The 26835-nt window shown below is 48.7% G+C and overlaps 1 protein-coding gene across 8 annotated transcripts in view; it reads right to left on the reverse strand.

Moving 5' to 3' along the window:
- Nucleotides 1-6204: 6204 nt before the first annotated feature.
- The window catches only part of SEPTIN6 (septin 6), a 64896-nt gene continuing 44265 nt past the window's right edge, over nt 6205-26835 (reverse strand). For 2 of the 8 annotated variants that reach the window (XM_029929494.1, XM_029929488.1), the window contains exons 6-10: nt 26118-26214; nt 22576-22777; nt 19161-19293; nt 16289-16479; nt 7452-9238 (exon numbers count right to left, since the gene is read on the reverse strand). In XM_029929494.1, the coding sequence (XP_029785354.1) occupies nt 9214-9238; nt 16289-16479; nt 19161-19293; nt 22576-22777; nt 26118-26214 (648 nt within the window). In that variant the 3' untranslated portion in view covers nt 7452-9213. Of the gene's footprint in view, nt 7258-7451; nt 9239-9767; nt 10385-13550; nt 13954-14088; nt 14134-16288; nt 16480-19160; nt 19294-22575; nt 22778-26117; nt 26215-26835 lie in introns of those variants that run through there. The other 6 variants (XM_029929493.1, XM_029929491.1, XM_029929492.1 and 3 more) reach the window with 6 other exon arrangements.

Here is a 26835-nt window from a genome sequence, read left to right on the forward strand (position 1 = left end):
CACTTCTCAAGTCATCCACTTGTATCGACCGAATGCCATTCCAGTTGCTGACAGAGGCACTATGTATATATACACAGTGCTGACTGCAATTGCAAGTAACTCTGTATATCGTGTATTGACTTAAAACGTGCAACACAGCACACAATACGAAAGGGGCTGAAAGAAGAGGGTTAGCACAGCAGCAAACGGCTAAGTCGCTCTGTAGTCAAATGTAGCGCTCTGCCTGTGGATCTACCTCCCTAAGTCTGTGCCACCTACCCGCGCTATTCAAGTAATCGAGAACTATCTCTCGGTGGGAATTTACATAGCACCTACTGTATGCTCAATATAATGGAAATACAAAGGAAAAACGAACAGAGGTTCTCTCTGTTGTCTTAGAACTGATTACAGTCTTGGTTGGGGAAATAGTCTTGCATGAAACTCAACGTCCTGCTGCAAGCGGGACCATTGGATGAGGTGACTTTAACACATTGCCCTCCTTAAGTCTTTAAATGACGTATTTTAAAAAATGTTCAGCCAGGGGCGCCTGGGTGGATCAGTGGGGTAAGTGTCTGGCTTCAGCTCAGGTCATGAGCCCGCAGTTCATGAGTTCAAGCTCCCCCATCAGCTCTGCGGTGACTACTGGGGGCCGGGAGCCTGCTTCCAATTCTGTCTCCTTCTCTCTCTGCCCATTCCCCACTCGTGCTCTGTCTCTCGCTCTCACTCATTTTTTAAAATGTTATCTATTTATCTTTGAGCGAGAGAGAGCACCCGCTTATGAGCGAGCAGGAGAGGGGCAGAGAGATGATCCCAAGCAGAGCGAGAAAGGGAGAGAGAATGCCAAATAGTGCAGAGCCTGATGCGGGGCTGGAACCCACCAACCGGGCAATCACGACCGGAGCCTAATCAAGAGTGGGCACTTAACCGACTGAGCCACACAGGCGCTCCTAAATGATCTGTATTTTCAAATGACATATTTCTCATTATATGACACATCGTATGTGTAGGGGTGTATTATTGAACTAAGAAGGGTAGAAGATAACAGAACTTTTTACAGTTTCATAATGATTTATTTCCATGTCTGTCCCATTACACAGAGTGCTTTGTCTTTGACTCAGTGGTAAGCATTCATGTTTATTGATGTAATGGTGGTCTTCAAATCATCAAGTTAGGGAACACGATACGAGGAAGGAAGCTCGGAGATCATACATTCAAGTCATCCTTGTTGTATGACTGAGAAAAATAAGGCCAGAGAGGTGAAGTGATTTACTGAAGGGTGTAGACTGTTCCTGGTGAAGCTGAGATCAGAAGCTTGCTCAGCTGACTCCTTATCCAGTGTTCCCCCAGTCATTTGCCATTGCATTGCCCTGGTCGTCGTCGTCGTCGTCGTCGTCTTCTTCTTCTTCTTCTTCTTCTTCCACAGAATATATCACCTTTTCAATTTTATTTTGTAAAGTTTGACTATTCCCACTCTCCTCCAAGAATGTCAGCTCCATGAAAACAAGGAACACATCCATCCCACTTTTATTTATTTTTTTAAGTTTATTTATTTATTTTGAGGGGGGGGGAGAGAGAGAGAGAGAGAGAGAGAGAGAGAGAGAGAGAATCCCAAGCAGGCTCTATGCTCTAAGCACAGAGCCTGACACGGGGCTCAATCCCACAACCTGTGAGATCATGAGCGCAATCAAGAGTTAGACGTATCACCAACTGAGCTACCCAGGTGCCCCATCATCCATCTCCATCCATCTCACTTTTAGCACCTACACCAGGCTCCTGTAGACACTCCATGGATACTTGAGTTAAATGAATTATTGAATGAATGAATGAAGTCTCTTCCCATTGTCCCAATCTTGTGAAATTCATTTTCTTGAAGCTTACATTTTAAGCCAATTTATTATTTCACAGCTGGGTTAATTTCAGCCTAAACTGCCAACTTTTATCAAAATCAGCATTGTATTCAATACACATCTCTCCGAGCAAGAGATTTGAAGAAATAAAAACTACTCCCTCTCAGCTTAGATTGAAACTTCCCCACCATCTAGCAACAAATAATTGCAGTCTGAATCTTGAACCTGAGTTATAAAATGAAAGGCTGGGAAGCCTGGGTGGCTCAGTCAGTTAAGTGTCAGATTTTGGCTCAGGTCATGACCTTGCCTTAAAACATTTTTTTTAATGTTTATTTATTTTTGAGAGAGAGAGAAAGAGCACAAGCACGGGAGGGGCAGAGAGAAGGAGACACAGAATCCACAGCAAGTTCCAGGCTCTGAGCTGTCAGCACAGAGCCTGATGCGGGGCTTGAACCCATGAACCATGAGAGCATGACCTGAGCTGAAGTCGGATGCTTAATTGACTGAGCCACCCAGGTGCCCCAAGACCTTGCCTTTCATGAGTCCGAGCCCTGCATAAGGCTCTGCACTGCTGAGCCTGCTTGGGATTCTCTCTCCCTCTCTCTCTGCCCTTTCGCTGCTCTCTCTCTCAAATAAATAAACTTTTTTTTTTTTTTAATGAAAGGCTGGGGTGCCTGGGTGGCTCAGTCGGTTAAGCATCTGACTTCAGCTCAGGTCATGCTCTCATGGTTCATGGGTTCAAGCCCCACATCAGGCTCTGTGCTGACATATCAGAGTCTCGAGCCTGTTTCAGATTCTGTGTCTTCCTCTCTCTCTGACCCTCCCCCGCTCACACTCTGTGTGTGTCTCTCTCTCAAAAATAAATAAACATTTAAAAAATAAAAAAAAGAAAGGCAATGAAACTGATGTTAGGGGCCATTTGGTCTGGGACCACCATAACTGGATTCCATTCGTAAAAGGCGAAAGATTTATACAATCTGAAGAGAAACCAGAATATTAGATTCCATTTGTAATTCCCATGATAGAAAAAACACTTCCATCCTCTAGAAAATGAAACAAAAATGTGCATGATTTTCCATGACCTTTTCCTGGTAATCCTTCTGATTAAAAAGTCCCTCAGCCAACATATCCTCAGCCCATTCCCTTCTCACAAGCCACAGATATTTTCTCAGTGAGCAGAAGCTGAAACCTCTAAACAGAAGTAAATTATCTGAACAATGGTTGACAGGAGGTGTAGGAGGGAGTAATGATAAAGACAAGGCATCACAATCCATTTTTTAAATTTTTAAAATGTTTTATTTATTTTTGAGAGAGAGAGAGAGACAGACAGACTATGAGTGGGGGACGGACAGAGAGAGAGGAAGACACAGAATTTGAAGAAGGCTCTAGGCTCTGAGCTGTCAGCACATAGCCCGACACAGGGCTTGAACCCATAAACGGTGAGATCATGACCTGAGCCCAAGTTGGACACTTAGCCGACTGAGTTACTCAGGTGCCCCAAGGCAGTCATAACAATCCTAAAATGAACCAGAAACTTGCTGTAATCATCCATCCTCCTTTCCTCCATCATCTTTCTCTACCCTAACACAGGCTCTTGCCATGGTCTTTACACTACACACACACACACATACACTGACAGCCCTGAGCTGTCCTTTCCCTGTCCTTTCCTATGGGGAAGTCAGTGAGTGATGAAAGGAAGGAAGCCCGGAGCCTGGCCCCACCCCCATAAACTACCCCAGAAATTCGATCACCGAAAATTCTTGACCACAGTAGTCTGCACTACAATATCCTCTTGAGGAATGTTTCCCAGTGGATCAAAAGCAATAGCTGGGAGCTCCCACTGGCCAACTCTTGGTAATTTGAGCATGAAAATTATTAAGGACAGCAATGAACTATTTTTTTATACTCAAAGTTATTTTTACTTTATTTTTAAGTAGTTTATTGTCAAATTAGTTTCCATACAACACCCAGTGCTCTTCCCCACAAGTGCCCTGAACTATTGAAAAAATAGGAAGCCCTAAGTCCACAGTGATACTAAGTAGATAAGGAAGTAACATGGGGGATGGTGTGCTGGAGTTGGAAAATCATCATTTTGTAGATTGGTTCAGGCAAGAATTAGCAATAGATGCTACATCTAGGGGGAAATTTTTGATAAGCAGTAGGATATCTGCATGAACTTACAGTTTCTCCTCACAGATTGTTTACTAGTAGCAAAGAAGGGGGAAAACCCCCCAGTAATTATATAGTGGAGGAAGTGGGCAGCACCTTGACCTAAAATGAAAACAATCTATTTTTAAAAGATTTTCTCTTATTTACAGTCTATTTATTTATTTCAGGAGAGAGCGAAAGAGAGTGAGAGCAGGGAAGGGACAGAGAAAGGGAGAGACAGAACTCTGAGCAGGCTCTGTGCTAACAGCCTGAAGCGGAGCTTGAACTCACAAACCAACCATATGATCATGACTTGAGCCAAAACCAAGAGCCAGACACACTTAACCAACTGAGCCACCCAGGCGCTCCGAGTATGTAGCTATACTTTATAGTATTCTTGAGGTGCCTGGGTGGCTCAGTCGGTTAAGCATCCGACTTCGGCTCAGGCCATGATCTTGCGCTTCGTGAGTTCGAGTCCAGAGCTGATGGGGGGCTTGAACTCATGACCTGAGCCGAAGTCAGCCGCCTAACCCTAAGCGACTGAGCCACCCAGGTGCCCCTTACAGAGAAGGTGTTAACCCAACTTGGCCTGGATAGCAAGGGTGTCTGGCTCCAGAGCCTGTACTTTTTCCACACCTAGGTGCCTGCCCCCACTCAGCGACATCATAGCAGTGTTGTCTGTCTGTCTGTCTCTCTCGACTGCCCTCTAGTGTGCGAGCTGTGCAGACGCAGGTCAGTGTCGTTTCCTCCCATACAGAGAGAATAGGGACCACTCTCCCGTCTCCCGCCTCTGGCCCATAGGAAAATGAAGCTGAAGAAAAAGAAAAACCCTACCTCGACCGCACCCAGAATTGTAGAAAACTGATCATCCCCCCCTCTTGCCCACCTTAATGCTGGGGAGGACAATCAGGAGGCTTCCCTCCCTGGTACACAAGGGACATAAAGTCCTACTTGCTATCTATAGAATGCTTTTCCAGTCATAAAGAACAGGCACCCTCCTGCACTGTTGGTGGGAATGTAAACTGGTGCAGCGCTCTGGAAATCAGTGTGGAGGTTCCTCAAAAAACTATCAGTACAACTCCCCTATGACCCAGCAATACCACTGCTGGGGATTTACCCAGGGGATACAGAAGTGCTGATGCATAGGGGCACATGTACCCCAATGTTCATAGCGGCACTTTCTACAATATCCAAATCATGGAAAGAGCCTCAATGTCCATCACCTGATGAATGGATCAAGAAGATGTGGTTTATGTACACAAGGGAGTACTACATGGCAATGAGGAAGAATGAAATATGGCCATTTGTAGCAAAGTGGATGGACCTAGAGGGAGTCATGCTAAGCGAAATAAGCCAGGCAGAGGACAGATACCATATGTTTGCACTCATAGGTCTAACAGGAGAAACCTAACAGAGGACCATAGGGAGAGGAAGGGGGAAAGAGAGCTGGGGAGAGGGAGGGACACAAAACTTGAGAGACTATTGAATACTGAAAACAAACTGGGGGTTGAAGGGGGAGGAGGGGAAAAGAGGTGGTGGTGGTGGAGGGCACTTGTGGGGAAGAGCACTGGGTGTTGTATGGAAACCAATTTGACAATAAACTACTTAAAAAAAAGAACAGTCGTGTTCATGAATTTTCGGGATGCTCACATCACAGGGTTAAATGAAAGAAGGCATGCAGCGCGGGGTTCTGAATTTCCTTCAGGGATCAAAACTCACCAGAATCTTGTTGGTAGGATCTGGCACTTCACTTCCAAGACACCTTTTATCCTGGGTGATAATCAGCTCAAAGCATCATTTAAATCCACACTAACTGGGATGCCTCGGTGGCTCAGTCGGTTAAGTGACTGACTTCCGCTCAGGCCATGATCTTGCAGTTCGTGGGTTCGAGCCCTGCATCGGACTCTCTGCTGACAGCTCAGAGCCTGGAGCTTGGAGATTGCTTCAGATTCTGTGTCACCCTCTCTCTCTGCCCCTCCCTTGCTCACACTCTGTCTCCCTCTCAAAACTAAAACAACATTTTAAAAATTAAAAAAACACGCTAATGGAGGAAAAGCAGAGTACTTCCTGCCCAGCCCCACCCCACCCCCTGGGAATTTCAGGCCCAAATGGGGAAGAGGGGCACAGCAGCCCACCTCCTCTGCCTTTCTGAGCCCTGTAAGTCACCCACTTGGAAGGCAGCCATCCACCCCGCCTAGAGCGTTTCACCAAGATCAGATCACACAGCCACTGAGCATTTCTTTAAATTTTATTGAAAACTGACATGGACATTAGAAAGGTACCAAGCTAAACAGTGCTGGTTTCGGGATGTTTCTACTGGTGAGTGAAAGCCCCAGAGGGGCAGTGACTGGGCACACTCTTGAGCCAAAAAAACCCCAAACAAACAAAGGAGAAGAAAGGAAAAACAAACACAGATTCTGGAAACCATGCAAAGAGGCTGTCTCAGAAGACACTGGACAGCGGAATGGCAATGGTGGTAGGGCCGTTGGGTAATGAGCACGCTCACACGGTATTTTGATGCAAGTCAAAGCAATGAATTCAAGGCAGACTGATCAGCGTCAGAGCTCTCCTTGCAGATCCCAGGTGGGACAGAACCCTCTCTCGAAACCCCAACTGGCCTTGGAGGGTTGAATGGAGCAATTTTGCTCTAAGTTTAAACCCCCCTCATGTCTCTCCCTTCCCCACCTGAGTGTTAGGGGGGATCCATCTCCCCCCTTGCTGGCGGGGGGAAGGCTGTCTGCCTGTGAACGCTGAAGATATGACTGTCGCTTGACTTTCTCTTCCGATTTCAAGGATGTTTAACAGTGGCCTTAGACAATCAACCCACTGAACAGGAGAACTGGCATGTAAAGAGGAAAAATGGAAAACTTGTGAACAGCACACCCACACCCACAGCTGAGGTCTCCTGCCCCAGGCACTTACACTCGGGTGAGTCGTCTGCAGTGGTGTCTCTGAGGTTACATTTGGTCCACTCTCCAGCTCTGAGGTTCTTTTCCTGCCTTGTGAGGTTAGGACAAGACATTTCCATTTAAAATACCATGTAGGTCAGGAGAGAGCTTCTTGCCTGGACACAGGGACCCATGATCACTTGTTGAGTGTGCAGTGTGTGTGTGTGTGTGTGTGTGTGTGTGTGTGTGCAAGGGCACGTGCCCACACACAGTTTGAGGGGTGAGGGGTTTGGTTGGTTTCTGGTCTGAGACAATGTGGAACCCTAACTCTTCTCTAATGGGGTAATCTTCTCCTTGAGACTTAGTGCAGCTGCTGGAGACAAGATTAAAAAAAGCTGGAGAGGGAGAGAGAAAAGAGAAAGAAAACATGAAATTAGCTGAAAGGAAAGGACATTCAGAGTAAGACAAGGCAAGGGGAGTGGGCAGTGTGAGGGAGTTCAGATTATGCTTGGAGAAGACAGGTTAGAGATGGGGACGCTGAGAGACGGCAGGCACCGGGAAATCTGCTGTTAAGAACACCACACACCGGTTTAAAGCTTCTTGTTTTAATAAAAAACAGCCACATGTGAGTGCCAAATGATTGAAACCAAAATCAAAAGTGATCTGCACCTCAGGTAGGAAAAGGAAACTTCTCGGCTTAAGAGAAACATGTGTGTGTGTGTGTGTGTGTGTGTGTGTGTGTGTGTGTGTGTGATCACATGGGGATTTTTCAAGAAAGCTCAGACCATTTATAATGACTGGTTTTGTTTCACCTGCAGTTAACAGAATACTTAGGGTATGTAAGAGAAATGAGAAGCATTGTACTAATTAAAAGTCCTTTTCACTGCAGAAGGGGGAAAAACCTCTCTGTCTATAGTGAGCAAAGCTACCCAATAAAATAACTATTTTAACCCTTTTAATCGACTTTCTAAAGGCCTCCTGTTCACTGCCAGGTTAGATGTTTGGTTGCCAAACTTCCTTGATTACAAGGATCATCTAGGCACCTGTTAAACATTCGCAAGCCTGGGCCCCACTCCAGACTTCCAGGAAAGCTGACCAGCCAACAGGCACCGTCAGCAGAAATGCCCGGTTCAGAAGCTGGCCTGGAGTCGGCTGCTTTGCCCGCCCCTACCCACTCCATCCTCAGAGACCTCAGAGACTTTTCTCTGGGGGAGAGGGGAACCCTCAAAGGCCCTGTGACGCTAACTATTCATTTTCTCCGAACATCAAAACACCTTGGTCTCCAGGGACACATAGGAACAGGTTGAATCCATTTGTGAAATGAATGGGGAGTCAGGAGACACTGAATGTCGCCTGGCATCTGGCACGTCCCTGGACCTCTCTGGGCCTCAACTGCCCTGATGGGGGAAAAAAAACAAGTGAAAAAAGTGGGTCAGATCTGTTTAATGGACCGAAATTTCTCCCTTGAGGTGAAGGTCTCCTAAAGGCTGGGAGAGGAGGGCAGTCTAATACTTTTGAAGTTTTCGAGTAGTTAATCCGTAAACAAATGTAAATAAGGGGGCTTCCTATTTGCAATGCAAATAATAACCCGGGGAAGTGGAGGTGTCCATTGGTTGTTTAAGTTTGCGGTTCTTGGGAAATAGCTGTAAAATTGGATGCAGAGACATCAAAGCTGCAATCAGAGTCCTTTCCCAAGGAGACTGATGGCTCTAACCTAGCATCTCTCCTAGCTACTGGTTGAGTATCCACGTTTTTGTGTGTTTTGTATTGTTTTGAACCTCAAAGCACGGGGCCTCCTAACGTGCTCCACGATGAGACTTTCTAAAGGGCCTTTCTAGTTTCTCAAGAAACTAGCTTATATTTCATACTCGCCTCTGGCCACTGACCAATCAGTGACTCACCAAACAACACACAGCAAAACTGCACTCTTGCTGCGCCAACAAGAAAATATAAAGTGTGTGTGTGTGCCTTTTTTTGGTTTCTTCTACTTTTCACTTCCTATTATTATCATGGAAGAGAGGAAACCTCCTCCTTCCCCATTCCCAACACTTCAAAAAGCTCGGAAAATTTGGCATAGCCTGGTTTAACTGTGTGTGTTTGAAGGAGGAAAAAAAAAAAGGTGATAAGAAAAAAAAAACCCTCAAAAAAATAGAAATACGAAAGAAGGTCATCATCAGTGCCGGTGGACTCGGAGGCAGAACTCAAAAGAAGAAATGGGGCTCAAAGTGGAAGTACACTGCAGGGGCGGGGGTGGGGTGCTGTCTGGCACCCCATAGGAAAGCTGTCAGTTAAAATAGGAACCTTGGCTTAAAAGGCTAAATGGAGTCCAGTCCAGCTGAAGCAGGGGGACACTATTCAGTACACAGCCATGGGTTACTGCAAAGGAAGGGCAGAGAAAGGGCATGTTAGCCACAGATCATTGCCAGGTGACTGACCTTCAGCTCGCTCGCTGGCTCCCTCTCTTGCTCGCCAAACACCAAAGGCTACACTGTACCTCGTGGCCCTGACGCTAGAGGGCTCCTTACCTCGCAGGGGTTCCCAAAGCTCCTATCAGATGGGCCTGTGATAAAAAATTACGGCTGGAATCATTTTTAGATATCACATCCTTATACTGAGATAAAGTTTGGGACCTTCCAAAGCACACCACCTCACATTTTCCTCCCCAACTGATTGTCTCACCTCTTCTTAGGGACGTTGGGGGTGGGGGGAGGACACATGCAAAATACAGACCCACCGGTGCAAAACTGAAAACTTTGCTTCTTTGAGTGCTTGGTTTGGCAGTTTCCAGTATGAACCTGCTACAGGCCCTGCCTGATGGGGATGGCGCGGGGGTCCTAAGGGAGATTACAAAGATACTGAGACACTTCTGAAGAATTCCAGAAGTCTATCATTGAAGACACTAGGCTGGTGGTAATATTCAGGTTTATTCTCCCTTCTGCATTTGTGGGGTACCAGGCATTAGAGAGAGAGGAGAAATCTATGCTATTTTCTTCAGCAGTCATGTTTTTGGGAAAGGGCTCGGTGTGAATAAACGCGTTCTGGATTTTTAACACAGCTTGAGTGCCCTTACTTGGAGCAACTCAAAACTGGAAAGGGCTGGGCTGAGAGGCCAGAAGGAAAAGGCACCAGAGGACCTCCAAGCAGAGCCCTCTCAGAAGGGGCGGTGGCCGAGGGCCTGGGGACTAAGGGTGACCCAGCCGCGGTGGATGCAAATACTTCAGGGAAACAAGCAGCAGTCAGAACTCAGCTGGTGGTGGGGAACAGCACATGGGACCCTGGAACAGTTACAGAGGCCTGCCGGGAGGGGCACTGGGATGCGCCAGGCATCTCCGAGCCACGTGACCGCTGGCTTCTGGACCAGAGGCCAGACACAGTCCTCAGACTCCACGCTTCTATACACTTTGGCAGGAAGGGAGGGGAGGGCACAGGTCGTGTGCTCCCTCTGGACGTGTTAAGGGGGAGTTAGAGAAAGGGAGGCCCAGCTCTGTTGCGCAGGAAAAGGGCGTCTACAGGAAGCCCAAACTGAAAATGAAAAGAGAAGTTGGGTTAATGAACGGATGGATTAATGTACCAAAAAAAAAAGGTTAGAAGAAAATTGTCGTGATGACTAATGGATAATTAGAATACAGCTATGTTAGAATAAGGTCTCATTGCATTGGCTCCTGGGAACATGCTCTCTCTCACACCCCCCACCCCACACCTCTGAATGTCTGGAGAGTGGCATTAAGCTGGAAAAATCATTATCAACAGCCACAAGAATACTTTCTCTTTTCTTGATTACCAGGTTCGAATGCCCACCCCCACCCAGACACTACACGAATCCTGTCTGCAAATCTCCAGGTGGCCTCAGGCCACTGCATAGGGTGCCCCCGCCCTCAGCCACTGACTGCCTTGGCCCATAGGGAAGGCAGAGCAGCCCCAATTAGCTAACTGGTACCTTGGGGCAAGACTGAGAAGGATCGGGGATGGTCGAGGCGTTCTGCAATAGGGTCCGGAAAGACCTAACCATTTTGGGTTTGTATTCGCCCAGCACTTTGACCTTTCTGTCATGTAAACTTTCGTGCCGATGACATTAGCAGAGCAAGTAATATCAATCCCCTTTTGACTTATGAGGAGCGTGGGAAACACAGAGATACTACCCGCTGTTTCCGTGGTCACAAAGAAAGAGTCACAGATCAGAGCCTGAATCCTCTGGCTGTTTGATCAAGATTCTTTCCATGACACTGACATGTTCCTGAGAACTCCTTGCTTGTGTTTCTAAGCCTCCGTTTTATTACCCGAAGAATACATTTATCTCATTAAATAAAGGCTATTAGATATTTGGGAGGGATGGTTAAAAGCATATGCAGATGTGAGTGTATTTATACGGTCACTTCCTCAGAGGGAATATATGCACACACCTGTACACGTTCTCTCTCTCTCTCTCTCTCTCTCTCTCTCCCATGCAAATAGCCACTTATACCAGAAATGAGTTCTGCATTCTTGTTCCAGCTCTGCCACTACCTCACTGCATGACCCTTGGTAAGGCTCCAAAATTCCCCCCGCCTGTATCTGCTCATCATGCAAACTGAAGATTATTCTTTCCTTCTCTACCTCACGCGATTGTTGCAAGATGAAAAGAATATATCGTCTGAGAAGCATGAAAATGCTATCCAGAATGCTCATGTCTTATTTTAATCTGTCTCCTCCGGAGAGGAAGAGAGGCCTAAACAACACTGCAATGGCCTGGGCTGCACGGGAAGGTTCATATATTTCGATGGGCGTGTACTGTCCGTCTGCTGCGCGCTCCCCTACAGGCGCGGGTCAAGGGGCCAGTAGCCTCTGAGATGTAGGATCTGCGACCGCATATGGGTTGCAGAGTAATTTCTGCAGAGAGGCCCGTAGGGCCCCAAGCCGTTTCAAAGCCAGTGAAGAGACAGCGAGCCTCCCTCTGCTCGTGCTCCAGTTAATGAGGAGTGGCCTTTGTGATCCGCCCCTGGAACAGAGGGCTTTGCGGAGGGGACAGGCTTCCTTTGTGGCTTTCAGATCCCATGGAGCTAAGGCCTCCCTCCCTTATTTGGTTTGGAACCACTTTCGTGGGGCAACCAGGGAGAAGCCTGTCTGGGGAAGCCAACCCTGGGGGTTGGGGTGGGCCGTTCCCACCGTTTGCCAATTGCCTCTCACTGGCACCGCGTGCCTTTAATGAGCATTGCGCCGGAATTCGTTTTCGCGGTGGCTACCAACAGTGATTTACTCAGGGGAATCGGAACTGAATTGTGACAAACCATGTGCACTGAAACCCAAATCCACGGAGACCTGAGCTGCCATGAGACGGCGTTCCTGCTGGCCTCACTGATGATGGGGGACGGAGAGCGGAGCCCCCCTGGGCATCTGACACTTGGCTGGGCACTAGAACTCCAGCAGCGGACAGCCCTGGAGGGGCTCACAGCCTTCCTAGATGGGGACCTGCCCTCTCATTCCCATCAATGAACAGGGGCTCCAAGACTTGCCCATATAAGCCAGACAATACATCATCTCATTGTTCTTTGACGGTGGTTTCCTTTGGCCCAATTTCAGGGGCCTCATGTTTCAGAAGCCTCCGCGGGCTTCCTCTTCGAGGTTTGCTTGAAAGCAGGATGTCTGGCCAGCCGTCCAGAGCCCCCGGAGTACTAGCTGCAGCCATCAGTTTGGGGACCTCACAGTGGGTGCCCCACAGAAATCAGAAACTACAATGGTGAGTGGGGAGACGTCTTCTCAGTATTTGATATTCTTTGATCCAAGCAAACCAAGTGAAACAGGCATTTGTGAGACAACTAGGGTATTCTGAACATGGACTAGAAACTTTATGTTAACGATTGTTAATTTTGTAGGTGTGACAATGGCGGCATTGTGGTTATGGGTGGTTTTTTTTTGTTTGTTTGTTTGTTTTTTTTTAGGAGTCATTAGCTCTTCGAGCTACGAGCTGAAGTATTTGTGGATGAAACAGTGCGGGTTTTGCTTTCTAACACTCCAGCAGGTTTGGGATAATAGAGGAGATGGGATTGGCCAGATACTGACAGTTGTTTGGGGACTGGCACACGGGAGGTGCGTTATGCTATCTTCTCTCTTCTTTTGTTCCTGTTTGGAAGTTTCTATGGTAATGTTTGAAACACAGTAATAGGCCTGACTATGTTACATGAAACATATTTATGTTCCCCTCCCTGCTCGCTGAGTCTAGAAGAATAGACAGAAGGTGCTTAATCACTGCTATAACCAACCTATAAACTACATGGCCTCAAGGACGGCTTTTATTGGCTGTGTAGACATAACGCCTAGCCCTCTGGAATCCACATTACCAAAGGTTACCTGCTTACCTTCTTATCAAAGGTGTACATAAAAGCTGGTTTGCATAGAATGAAATGTGAGGAAATCCCTATAATATTTGAAATCTCTTCATTTCCTTCCACTTTTATTATAGTTTTTTGGGGGGAGGAGGGGTACACATAGCCAAAGGGAATTTGGAGAACTTGAACCCCTTGGATAAGAAACAGCCACCAGAGAGGGGTGCCTGGGTGGCTCAGTCGGTTGAGCATCAGACTTCGACTCAGGTCATGATCTCACAGTTCGTGGGTTCGAGCCCCACATTGGACTCTGTGCTGACAGCTAGCTCAGAGCCTGGAGCCTGCTTCGAGTTCTGTGTCTCCCTCTCTCTCTCTGCTCCTCCCCTGCTCACACTCTGTCTGTCTGTCTCTCTCTCTCTCAAAAACAAATAAAGATTTAAAAAAACAATTTAAAAAAAGAAACAGCCACCAGAGGGAAATAGAGAAGCAAGTTCCCGTTGCCTTGGAACACTCCCAAACCTGGGGGTCAATGCCAGGTGTGATATTGTGAGACAGCCTTGCAAACCCTACGTCTTTCCTCGTCACTTACACGCTACTTATTCTTGAAAGCAATGACTAAGGCACTTTTAAGAAAAAAAGGAAGGGCACAACTGAAACCTCAAATAGTGAGGCCCCACGGCATCATCCTGTGCTAAACTCTTCCAGCAGCGAGGCTGAGAACACTCAGCTCTGAACCACGCAGGCCAACGCTCCACATGTACACCCAAGACCACAGCGAACTATGTCTTCATCCTGTAAAGTCCCAAGAGCAAGGACAGTGAAGCGGCTTCTTGCACGATTACATACGTGTGTTGGGTGGGGAGTGGGATGGGGGGACATGTGTTCTAGAAGCCACGGCCAGTTCTATTTAGAGTTAATAAAGCTTACCAGGACCCCGGGTCTCATGCAGCATGCAGCAAACAGCAGAGTTAACTGTAAAATAGTAAGAGCTGATGAAGATGGAGTGGGCTTGCGGAGAAATCCAATATTATGAGCTGACACAAACAATGACGGGTTAGAGGTCAGAGGAAATGAGGAAGAGTGGGGGCGGGGAGGAAGGGCGGGCTGGGAGGGACCCCTGGAACACAAATACTCTTTCTTAACCTCTTTAAGGGCAGCCAAAGGAAATTCTGAACACGTGACTCTATTCGATCCAGCCACCATCTCTTAACAATGGCCTACTGCCACCACCTGCACTCTCTAAACCTACCCTCCGTCATCAGCACTATGGGAGCAGAGTGGCCCAGATCTAAAGAAGGGTTTTCCAGAAGTTAGCCAACTGTTCATGGAATTACAAAAGAAACCCAAGGGGCGCCTGGGTGGCTCAGTCGGTTAAGCATCCGACTTCAGCTCAGGTCATGACTTTGAAGTCTGTGGGTTCGAGCCCAGCATCAGGCTCTGTGCTGTCAGCTTAGAGCCTGGAGCCTGCTTCAGATTCAGCGTCTCCTCCTCTCTCTCTGCCCCATCCCCTGCTCACACTCTGTCTCTGTCTCTCAAAAATAAGTAAACGTTAAAAAAAAAAAAAAAAAAAAGCCCAGGCCTGGGGCAATTTCTGTGTCTGAAAGGAGGGGAGAGGACAATCTATTTTGTCAGATTGCTAATATGAGGCGCCCCATGCCAGCAAGGGTTTCACCTGTCTCAGAATTGGACAAAGGTGCCATCACCAATCCCAAATATTCCTGGAGACTGGAGAGACACGCCTCCCTATGCAGGGTTCTCTGCCTGGAGTGAGAGAGGGGCATCAGCGTTTCCAATGACGCTTTTTTTTCCTGGCTAGTTAAAGCTTATCCATCAGGTAACGCCAAAAAAAAAAAAAAAAAAAGTTCACCAGTCAGTGAATCTGACACCTAGTGTTATGACTCCATAATAAGCATCTCTGGACTGATTGGCGACAATGTTCAAGTTACACTTTTGAGCCATTGGATTGCCACATTGAGTGCCTACAAATATTAAATCTTTTACTGTTGAATAGTAAGCTGCTGTTCTGTTCCTAAGTGATCAGCCAGGCAAAGAGGCAAGGAAGACATTTCCTCCTTCTGGCAAATGTCCAACAGCGGAGTCAGGAACAAGTAGTTAAGAACAGAAGGCAATGACCTCAGACACCTTTCAGACCCTCAGGCCCCTTTAGTAAGGACATCACCCAACAGTGCATCCAAGGACTCCCCAAGTCCGGCTGCAGAAACAACTAGAGCACGAGGGACCCCCGGACTGTTTCCAGGTGTGGTGGAGATCCCTTCGGAAATGTTTCTCTGTCCTCTGGCTCCGGGGTGAGGAGTGGGTGACTTCAGCAAGCAAAGCCTGGAGTTGGGTCAGGGTTACGGACCCACACGTAGGCAGGAGCCCATACTAGCCTGCCTTACCAAGTCGCAGGGGACCCGGAACACTGTCCGATCACTCCTCACCTTTAGGATGGGCCACACAGAGTCTACTAGAATCATCTGGGGGCTCCCCACGAAGTTCTCAGCACCCCAAGCCAGAGATGGCTAAGCAGCCAAGAGGGATGGATAGCACAGGGGGGGGAGAGCAGGACTGGGCTGCAGCCTTCAGTAGTAGCAATTAAACTGCTGGCTGCAGCTAACTGAGAATGGGGTTGGTGGGGCGGGTGGCTACAGGCATGGGGAAGCGAACACCTCGGACACAGGATGAGTGAGCCAGCTCTGGGGAGAGAGGGGTGCCCAGAGGTTTCTGCCGAGGTGCTTTCCCTCCTCTACAGTCTATCTGTCCTTCCTTTCCTCCATCTTTCCTACAACTCTGCAGCTCTCTTGGTTTCCTTCTTTCTTCTTTGTCCCCTCCCACATCCCGGTCACCTCTCCCACTCCTGTCCCTCCCCCCCTACCTGGAGCTTTGCAGGGTTTCCTAAGTGGCTGAGCAGAGGGGCCCAGCGGCCCCTGGGACATCAGCCATCCCCTACTCTCTGTCACCCAAACTCAGGGGACACTGAGACCAGTCCTAGGTCCTCGAATGCATCTGTCAGCCCACGGCTCACCCCTGGCGGCCAGCCCCCGGGTCCTTCCGTCACCAGGCCCTGCGCTGAGGGGCTGGGCAGGAGGAGAATGAAGCTACAAGCCCAGAGCAGCCTACCACTTACTTTTTCTTCTCTTTGTCCCTTTTCAGAGTCTGTGAGCCTCCGGCCTGGGAGCCCTGCGACTGGAGCAGCTCAGCCGCCGTCTTTCTCTGTTTGAAGGCGTTCACTTCATCGTCCAGGGATTTCTTCTTATCCTCTAGCTTCTTCTTCTCATCCTGGTGTAGCTTCTTCAGGCGGTCAAACTTCTCATGCAACTGGCAGGGGGAGCACAGGGAGTCTGAGGAGAGTCCTCACTGACAGTGAGTTCCTAGCTGAGCCGGGCCCGGGGCCGGGGAGGGGGTGACAGGCAGGGGGGCCATCCCCCAGGACTCTGGGACCTTAGGAGACATTTCTGCTAGGAGACTGCCAGGATGAAGGCACTGTGTTCTGGAGAGTTCCCTTCTCTTGCCACTTTACGTCCACGTCTCTGCTCTAGAATATGGTCACGGAACTATGACTGATAAACATTCATTGTTAGTATCAATATCCATCTGTTATTATCTGCATGTCATGGGGAAACAGAAGGTCGGAGGAGTTAAGGAATTTGCCCAAGGTTGATCCATTTTTTTTAGAGGATGATATTGCGAGATCTCCTGATATGAAAGGGGGCCCTGCCTTTTCTTACCCCCCTGTAATCAAAGAGGATCATCAGGAGTTGCAGAAAAAACTTCAGCAAGGCCAAAGCTCATCAGGGAAAATACTTCTCAGACATGGAAGGAGAGAAAAGAATTGCATAAAATGGAATGAGTGCAGAGAACTCAGCTCTGATCAAGGGGAGACTCAGCTAGCTCTGAATAGAACCAGACATCCAGGGGCACCTGGGTGGCTTGGTCGGTTGAGCGTCTGACTTCAGCTCAGGTCATGACCTCACGTCCTGGAGTTCGAGCCCCGTTTTGAGCTTGCTGCTGTCAGTGCAGAGCCTGCTTCGGATCTTCTGTCCCCCTCTCTCTCTGCCCCTTCCCCACTTGTGCTCTCTCTCAAAAATAAGTAAATATTAAAAAAAAAAAAAAACGAACCAGACTCCCAAAGGAGAATGGGAAAAATATTCTGGCAGGTCATTGTGGTCGCAAACTAGAATGTGATCAGTTACCCTGAATACTAAGAACAGACCGGGCGTTAATAACCTCACTACCTTTTGGAGAGTATCTAGGACTCTGTAGCACTCGGAACACAGGACGGAGGGGCCAGGTCTCCGGGTCCTACAGGTATTTGGGACTGCCCCCTAGTAAGGGGTGGCAGGTGCCAGGCTCACCGTGTAGACCAGCTTTAACTAGTCACTTGAGGTAACATGGGCACAGCCCTGGCCATCAGCTGCTCTAACCTGGCTTTTGTTCCTTGGCCTTTCATTCATTCATCTTTGAGATCTCTTCACAGCTCTCTCCAAAACTACTGGGTGATGTTTTTCTTCGGAACAGTGACACTGAAATAAAATCAATATCCATGCCATGGACTTCAGTTACGACGGTAGAGAGCCACAGGGGGAAGAGACTTAGGAAGTAAGTGCTCCTCTCTCTCTCCCTCTCTTTTTTTTTTTTTAGAAAGGGAGAAAGTGAGCAGGAACAGGGCAGGGGCAGATTGAGACGGAGAACGAGAATCTTAAGCAGGATCCCGCTCAGCGCAGAGCCCAATGCAGGGCTCCCTCTCCCGAACCATGAGATCATGACCTGAGCCGAGATCAAGAGTCAGGTGCTCAATCGACTGAGCCTCCCAGGCACCCCAGTCCTTCCCCTCTGCATGGGTCTTGAGGCCCAGAGTGATGAAGCAGTCACTGGAGTGACTAAAACTGGAGCTGAGGCCACTTACTTGGGCAGCAGTGGGCAAACTGGTAGTGAACCTTGGGGGCAAGGCTATTGAAGGATGAACTTCAGCCTATCAGGCATGGCTTACGTGATTAAAACCCCAAAGAGACGATCCAATCTGAGTTTAAAAACTCACCAGGGCCACACAGATGTTCCCTTATTGCTAACATGAAATGGGACAGAATATCCAAGTGACTGGTGAAATACCTCAGCTGTCACTGATGCACATTTCAGCAGGTACGTAGGACAGCCTGGGAACACCTTTCCCCATGGCCATCAGAGCAGGTGGCACGGGGCAGGACAGCCAGGAAAGTGATCACCTGTCCTTACTGAGCTCTGAACCGCCAGGAAGAGAGAAAAGAATGAGTCCGCACCTGACCCTGCGGGGGTAGATCAGGTCTTGACTCTTGAGCAGCGGTGCCCACTAGAACTTTCTGCAGTGATGCAAATATTCTATATCTGGGCTATCCAATCCAATAGCCCCTAGTCACACAAGGACTGACCATTTGAAATGCGGCTAACGTGACTGAGGAATGCAGTTTTCAGTTTTATGTCTTTTTAATTCATTTAAATTTAAACGGCCACATGTGGCTGGTGGCTACCGTTATGGGAGAGTGCAGCTCTAGAGATTTAAATAATGCAGAGAATGAGAAAACATCCCGGCCTTGGGGAATGAGGGATCAAGAAGTCATAGATCTTGGGGCGCTTTGGGTGGCTCCACTGGCTGAGTGTACAACTTTGGCTCACGTCATGATCTCGTTTCCGGAGTTAGAGCCCCACATCAGGCTCACTGCCATCAGCGCACGGTCAGCTTCGGATCCTCTGTTCTCCTCTCTCTTCCCCTCCCCCACTTGGGCGCCTCGCACTCTCCCACTCTCTCTCTCTCAAAAATAAATAAACATTAAAAAAAAAAGAAGACATAGATCTCTCAGTGCCCTTGGTGCCAGCCAAGGCAGGGCTTCAGACGCCATGCCCCATTCCTGCCTGCAAGCTACAAGGTTCTGGCTGGTTGTGCCCTTGGGGCAGAAGCCCCTGCCTGCCATGCCCAAGCTTGGACCCTTCTTTCCTGCCTCCTGGGCACTCAGGGTCACATTCACCTCTTTCTCTGCCTCTTTAAGCTCAGCTTCTTTCTCTTTGACTCTTTGGACGAACATCTGTCTCATCTCCTCTTCTTTCTTCTGGAGCTCCCCTAGGAACTCGTTCCTTTTGGCCTCGTATGTCTCCTGTAAGCTGCAGACACAGTCAGGTTAATTCCCCTGCCTCTGGAATGGTTCCCATCCAATGAAAACTGGCCCCAGCGATCCTCCTCGGGTTCCCCCATCCTCCCTTCCCCAACACGGGGAGAGGTGCAAAAACAGAACCACAAAGCTGTGGGCAAGCTGGCCTAGCACGTAACTGCAGGGTCACAGGGCTCCTTGAGGGGCACAGGGAGGCCCTGGTGAATGGAAAAGGTATTTGGAACTGGACTTAGACCATCCGCGTCTATGCCCTGGTTATACAGATGAGGAAATAGGACCAGGGAGGTGAGCTGATTTGCTCAAGACCACATGGCTAGTTAGAGGAAGGGCAGGGACCGGAAGCCGGGTCTCTCATGTCTTAATCTGGATCCTTCCTTTGCACTGTGCTCCCAGGTCCTGGCTCTGAAACGGACCAAGTTAATGAGCTCTTTTTTTTTTTTAAGTTTATTTTTTTGAGGGGGTGGAGGGGCAGAGAGAGAGGGAGAGAAATTCCCAAGCATGCTCCATGCTATAAGTGCCAAGCCCAACATGGGACTCAATACTGTGACCATGAAATCATGACCTGAGCCGAAATCAAGAGTCAGACACTCAACCAACTGGGCCACCCAGGCACCCCTTACTGAGCTATTTCAAACACTTGGTGAGACTCCATCATGTGCTAGACACAGAACTAAGTGACACTATGCCAGTCACTCAATATCTAGAGCCGACAGCCACTATGCCTGCTATCAAGGAACTCACGGTCTACTGGGAGATGCGTGGGCCCAGTGTCCCTGACCCCAGCCTGGACTCAGTTGTACAGAAATAGGAGTCAGCCTAGTGAAGAGGAGGAGGAATCATGCTGTGAAGAGGGAAGCATGTGGAAAGGCACCTGTGGAGAGAAGATGATGTACTTGGGGAACCAGGCCTAGCTCAACATGGCGGGAGGGGCTCAAGCAAGCTGCAGAGTGGAGGGTGTTGAGGTTCCTGCATCCGACAGGAGAGAGCAGCTATTGGATGCTGTATTGCAGACTTGGCCATGTATCCACTGCAGGGTTTTAAGCAGGAGGACTGTCTTCTCTGGCAACTGAAAGTGAGAAAGACCACTCTGGCTGTTGCATGACGGACAGACTTCCCAAAAATCCAAATAAGAAATGATGGGCTTGCTACCTCCCACAAAAAAGCCACAAAGTAAAAGATGAGATCTTGCCATTTGCCACAATGTGGATGGAGCCAGAGGGTGTAATGCTACGTGAAATAAGTCAGTCGGAGAGAGACAAATACCACGTGATTTCATTCAGATGTGAGATCTAAGAAACAAAACACTCGAACAAAGAAAGAAAGAAAAGACAAACAAAGAAAACCATACTGTTCAATACTGAGAACAAACTGGTGGTTGCCAGAGAGGAGGTGGGTGAGGGGTGGAGGAAAGAAAAAACAAAAACAAATGATGGCATCTGAATGTGAAGGCTGGTAGGGACAGAGGATTTGGGGGAAGTTAGGGAACAGTAAGGGAAGCAGAACTCCTGGAGCTTGGAATGATTTTAAAATAATTTGGGGTTTTTTGGCTCATGCCACCAGGTGGATGGTGGTACCATGAAGTGTGGCAGGGAGCACTGGAAAAGGAGCATGTTTCAAAATGAGGGAAGAAGATGGGACAGTCGGTTAAGCATCTGACTCTTGATCCCGGCTTAGGTCATGATCTCACAGTTCATGGGTTCGAGCCCCACATCATGCTCTGTGCTGATGGCATGGAGCCTGCTTGGGATTCTGTCTCCTTCTCTGCCTCTCCCCCACTTGTGCTTTCTTTCTCTCTCTCTCTCTCTCTCTCTCTCTCAAAAGAAATAAACTTTTTCTTAAAAAAAAAAAAGGAGGGAAGAAGAGGAATTAAAACGTAGCTGGCATCTCAGGTATGTCTTCTATGGGATGTCTGAGCGCAAATATCTGGTATGCAGTTGAAGCAATGGGTTCAGAGCTCAAATGTAAGATTTTAGCACAGAAGTCACCTATTTCTAGGTGGTTAAGTAAGGCTGATAGTAAAAAGAACCTGAGGGAAAGAGAACAGTGACAGGCGCAGAATCCTAGGACCAACATTTAAAGGAGTAAGCTGAGGGGGCACCTGGGTGGCTCAGTCAGTTGGTTAAGCATCCAACTCTTGGTTTCGGCTCAAGTCATTACCTCACAGTTTCATGAGTTTGAGCCCCACTTACAGTGCAGAGCCCGCTTGGGACGCTCTCTCTGTCTCTCTCTGCCCCTTCCCAGCTTGTGCTGTCTCTGTCTCTCTCAACTAAATAAATAAAATCTTAAAAAAATAAAGGAGTAAACTGAAGAAAATGACCATGCCATGAGGCCGAGAAGGAGTAGCGAAAGAGAAGGGCTCAAACCAGCCAGGTCGGTGCTAGAAAAGCCAAGGACCTAGAGAATTTCAGGAACGGAGGCACTGGGGTAGGAATCTCTAACGTTGAGTTGAACTCAAAGAAGATGGGACTCGGAGCCCATCTGAAAGCTTTCTTAGCCCACAAGTATCCCCCTCCCTTCCTAATTGAATCCTGACATTTCCTGAGAGGGGACTGAGCTGTAACAAAGGTCACCATACGGTATTTTACAATGTGGGGCTTATGTCACACCATATGCATACAGATCAGAGGATGATCCTTGGCGTATGGGTCCTGTCGGCATAGTAAACCACTTTTGAAAACAGTCCTCTTCTCTGAAAGCATCACAAGTTCTGATTTGAGAAGTATGTCAATGCTTAGTAACAGCCGGTAGTCAAAACCAAACTTCCTCCTGAACGCAGACAACTAGGGACAGCGCATGAAGGGCCTGAAGTTTAGATAAAGCGTGCAATGACGGCCACCTGGTCCCATGTGGTTTGATCATGGGAAGGAAGAGAAGGAGTGGATTGGAAACCCGGCGGGGCAGCCGGAGTCCGGAGTCCGAAGATAGGACGCGGGGCAGAGGACAGGGACAAACTGCCACGTTGAGGAAGAAAGCCCCAGCTCAGGGGTCTCCGGCACCGCTGACAGCAGTGGGCGCGGCTGTGCATGCTCCTCTGCATGTGTGCGTGTGCGCGTGCGCAGCAAGGAGCCTGGGCACCCCGCCCATCCTCTGGGTCTCTCGGGGCCCCGGAGCTCACCAAGCCCTTCCGGCCACAGCCGAGGGGCGACAGAGTGGACCGGGCAGGTGACAGCCCTGCTGCTCTAAGGTCTCGGTACCTGTGTCTCGCCTCCCCATGTGAATTCTCCGGGGCAAGCCTTCCGCAGCCCCTGGGTGGGCTGGGCGGCCAGAGAGGTACCTGAAGGGTTTGCTGTCGGGGTCGGTGTCCTTGAAGCCCATCTCCTCCAGCTTGCAGCGGCGGTAGAGCTCGTAGTGCCGGCTGTGGGTCTGCTCCCGGAGGTCCTCCATGTTCACCCGAATCAGCATCTCCCGCAGCTTCACAAAGTCGCAGTGCGCCTCGTTCTCAACTGCATGGCAGGGGAGGGGGTAGTGAAAGCACGCTGAAAGGAAGGGCCGGAAGCAGCGGAAAGGGACGAAATGAGGGGCCAGAAGCCTGGCAGCGACACCGCCTTTCCTTCTGGTGTATGCAGAGCCTGCGAGTGTGCCTCCCCATTCGCTTTCCCTGTGAAGACGCCCATGAGGAGTTTCAAGGATGACAGTGATGGAAAATGGCAAGACCACGGAAAGGTATTTGAGAAGGCATTCAGGAGCACCTCGACCCAAATTCTGCGAGCCGGAATGTTTGTGTGCCCTGCACCGCTTTGAGGATAACGGCGAATACATATTCAGCCATCCGTCCAATAAAGATTTGCGGCATCTCTGTTCCCAGGATTGTATGAGACGCCGGGAATTCAGAAACGAAGTCATGGAGTCTTGCCCTAAGGAGCTTATGGTTTAGTGGAAGAGTAGATGCAAAGAGACAAATATACTACAGTGCAAAAATTACTGACATGAAGGTATATGGCCGTGGTGCAGTGAAAGCCCAGAAGGGAGAGGGGAGGGGGAGGCTAAGAACTAGCAGAGTAAAAACTTCACCAAAGAGGCAATTCTTAAGATAACTCTTGAGGGAAGAATCAGAATTTATCAGGCAGATTAGGAACGAGCCCATGCAAGGCTTCAGTAAGGTTAGGCAAGGTTACGTGGCTGGCGAGTTGCAGTTAGGATTCAGATGCAATCAAAAGGACAGGCAAAGGTTCTGAGCCCGTCCTAAAAGAATAAAGTGGAAGAGCACCTACAGAAGGCAGTGACAAGGAGGGGGTTGGAGCACAGGTGTGGCCCATCTGGACGGGAGGTGGTAGCTTCAAATGAGGTGTGTTTTCAGAGGCGCATGATGGTCTGACAGCAGCAGTGGTGACCAGGACAAAGTGGACCCCACTTTCCGGCATGAACAAACAAGCCCCCTCCTGGAGGGCCCCGGTCTTACAGGGCCTGGGAGAGGGTAGTGGGCGTCAGAAGGGGGTCTGGGATGACAGGTTGGGGCGCAATTGCGACAGACTGCCTCGTGGCCCTCAGAGCAACTTTGTCAAAGCTCATATTGGCTCACATAACCCCTCTGCTTAAGACCTGTTCCCTTGGGGGCGCCTGGCTGACTCAGTCCAAAGAGCATGGGACTCTTGATCTCAGTAGGGCGGTGAGTTTGAGCCCCGTGTTGGGTGTGGAGATTAGATAAAACATTTCTTAACAATTAAAAAAACAAAAGATCCCTTGCCTTGGGGCTACGCCCCTCGTTGTCACAGAACCCAAGCTAATATTAAAAATCACATCAGAGGCGCCTCTGTAGCTCAGTCAGTTAAGCATTGGACTCTTGATTTTGGCCCCAGTCATCATCTCACAGTTTGTGAGTTCGAGCCCCACATCGGGCTCTGTGCTGACAGCGTAGGGCCTGCTCGGGATTCTCTGTCTGTCTGCCTCTCTGCTTCTCTCTCTCAAAAACAAACAAACAAACAAAAACATTAAAAAAAATCACATCAGTTAGGCAACTTCTCAGGACCAGCTCTTCCTCCATCTCCAGACAGTGATCCCTGGTGGCCAGTCAGAAGGAGTGACACCAAGGTCACTTGAGCAGAACAGTGAACTCCAACTTATAAGAAAAGCCTTCAACAAACCCCTTTGTTGGTTAGGTGTGTGTGATCTAAATCGGAGGAAGTCACGGGAACCACATCTGCTGGTCTCTCCCCATTCTACTTCAGGTTCTTGCCTCTCAGACCACAGACTCCTTCCCGGTTAGGACCGTGAGGCCAGGAACCATTCACAAATGTTCCTGGCAGAGAATCTCAGCCCCAGGCGGCAGAGAAGGACCACAACCTAGCACAGCTCTGATAAACCAGTCTTGTCCTACCCATGGAAAATCCAGCTATCACCGGAGGGTCTTTGGTGTGCCCTCAAGCATGCCAGCCTTGTGTGGAGGTAGATGACTCCCTACCCTCTTTCTGTTGTTTGCTCAGTGGCAGGGATGAGTGTTTAGTGACTCGGCCTCCCTCTCGTACATGGTGCTGCTGTGCTCAGAGACCCAGCTTATAGCTGAAGACTTGGGGGACCAGACATCTCTTCCACCCATGGCAGTGGCCTGGGCCTTACTTTATCCACAGAACTGAGTAGTCCCAAGGGTGACTTACCACATGTCAGGCAGACCACGAAAGGAAGTTTCCTGAGTGTATAGACAATATATCTGGTTTCTTTTTTATTTTAGAGAGAGAGAGCACCAGCGGGGGAGAGGGGCAGAAGAAGAGACAGAAGCTTAAGCTTAAGCAGGCTCCACACTCAGCGGGGCTCAATCCCATGACCATGGGATCATGACCTGAGCTGAAATCAAGAGTCGGACATTCAGCCAACTGAGCTGGCAAGGTGCCCCACAATATGTCTGGGTTTTTTTTTAATTTTTTAATGTTTATTTATTTTTGAGACAGAGAGAGCATGAGTAGGGGAGGGCTGAGTGAGAGAAAGAGAGAGAGGGAGACACAGAATTGGAAGCAGGGTCCAGGCTCTGAGCTGTCAGCACAGAGCCTGACGTAGGACTCGAACCCACGGATCATGAGATCATGACCTGAGCTGAAGTTGGACACTTAACAGACTGAGCCACCCAGGCGCCCCAATACATCTGTTTTTAAATTATAAAATAATCACATGTATTATTACAGAAATCAAGAAGTAAAAATGAATACCAGCGTATGTACAACCCAGGGAAATAGTACCCACACCTGGTGTCCCTTCCTGATCTTGAAATGGGACTTAAGCACTATCCTGACTGTGGGCTTTATCACCCTCCATTTTTCCTTTTACTTTTGCCACTTACATATGAATTCCTAAAAATAAATATCTTGTTTAGTTTTGTCTACTTTTGGAATTCATATAAATGGAAACATACAGCATGTATTCTGCTATGAATTATTTAGCCCAGTGTTATGTTTCTGAGATTCATTTGTGTAGAAGTAATCATAATCCATACATTCTCACCGCTGTCTAATATCCCATTATATGAACCCTTTGCAACTCACCCAGTCTATCTTTGATGGGGGATCTGGGTTGTATCTTTTGCTATGTTCTGGTACATCTCCTGGTACACACGGGCTGATACACATGCTTTCTTGGCACACTCCTTCTTACCTTGCTCCATGTACATTTGTTTTTGTTTTAGGAACACTTTCTCCCTTAGAGACAGAACGCTTGCTCATGGCAGAGAATCGAAGTATGGGGGCCAGAGCGTGCCTATGACTGTTTGAAGCCCAAGCCGAATGGGTAGAGACCAGGGACAAGATAGAGACCGGTCACACAGCGGCTGGAGACCAGCAAAGAGGCAGATAGTAGGGGCCCCCTGTCCCCATCTCCTGGAGACTCACTCACCCTGTACCGTGCCCCAAGGGTACTGCCGTGCTTTCATCATCTTGTTGCCTATCTTGAGTTCTTCTGTGCTGCCGATGACAGCGAACGGCAGGTGCGCCTGAAATAGAAGGCAAACCGAAGCTCAGAGCTTCAGGGGAAAGGCACCGAGCATCCCTCAATGCAACTGCTTCCTGGCTCTGGAGTCTGGTGTCCCTCCCTGTCATCATCATCAAGAGGCATTTCTTTTTTTTTTTTTAATTTTTTAAAATATTTTATTTGAGAGAGAGAGAGAGAGACAGAGAGAGCAGAGGAGGGGCACAAACGGTGAGGTCATGGCTTAACAGACTGAGCTACCCAGGTGCTCCAAGAGGCATTTCTTAAGCTCTGAGCTGTGTGGGTATAAGAGGCCTAACCTAAGCTTCTGCTACTCAGAAATGCACAACAGGAGGTGATACTGACATGGCCGAAGGCGGAGAGAACAGATGAAGATGGAAAATAAGCAGAATAATGAGCAGATATGTAGATTAGCTGGTAATTTCCAAAGGGAAAGCCTTTGTATATTAGCTGGTAATTTCCAAAGGGAAAGCCTTTGGAAGATGGGTGGTGGGAGGAGGCGGCACGTGTGGATAGAGGCCGAAGAGGACCCGGGGGGCTAGGATCACTGCCCCCTACCCGGAGTGCGAGAGCTCCCAGAAAACCGGTACATACTGCTGACTGAGCCATACACTCCTTGTCTTCA

This window comes from Suricata suricatta, chromosome X, assembly GCF_006229205.1.
Source record: "Suricata suricatta isolate VVHF042 chromosome X, meerkat_22Aug2017_6uvM2_HiC, whole genome shotgun sequence".
Taxonomy (NCBI): domain Eukaryota; kingdom Metazoa; phylum Chordata; class Mammalia; order Carnivora; family Herpestidae; genus Suricata; species Suricata suricatta.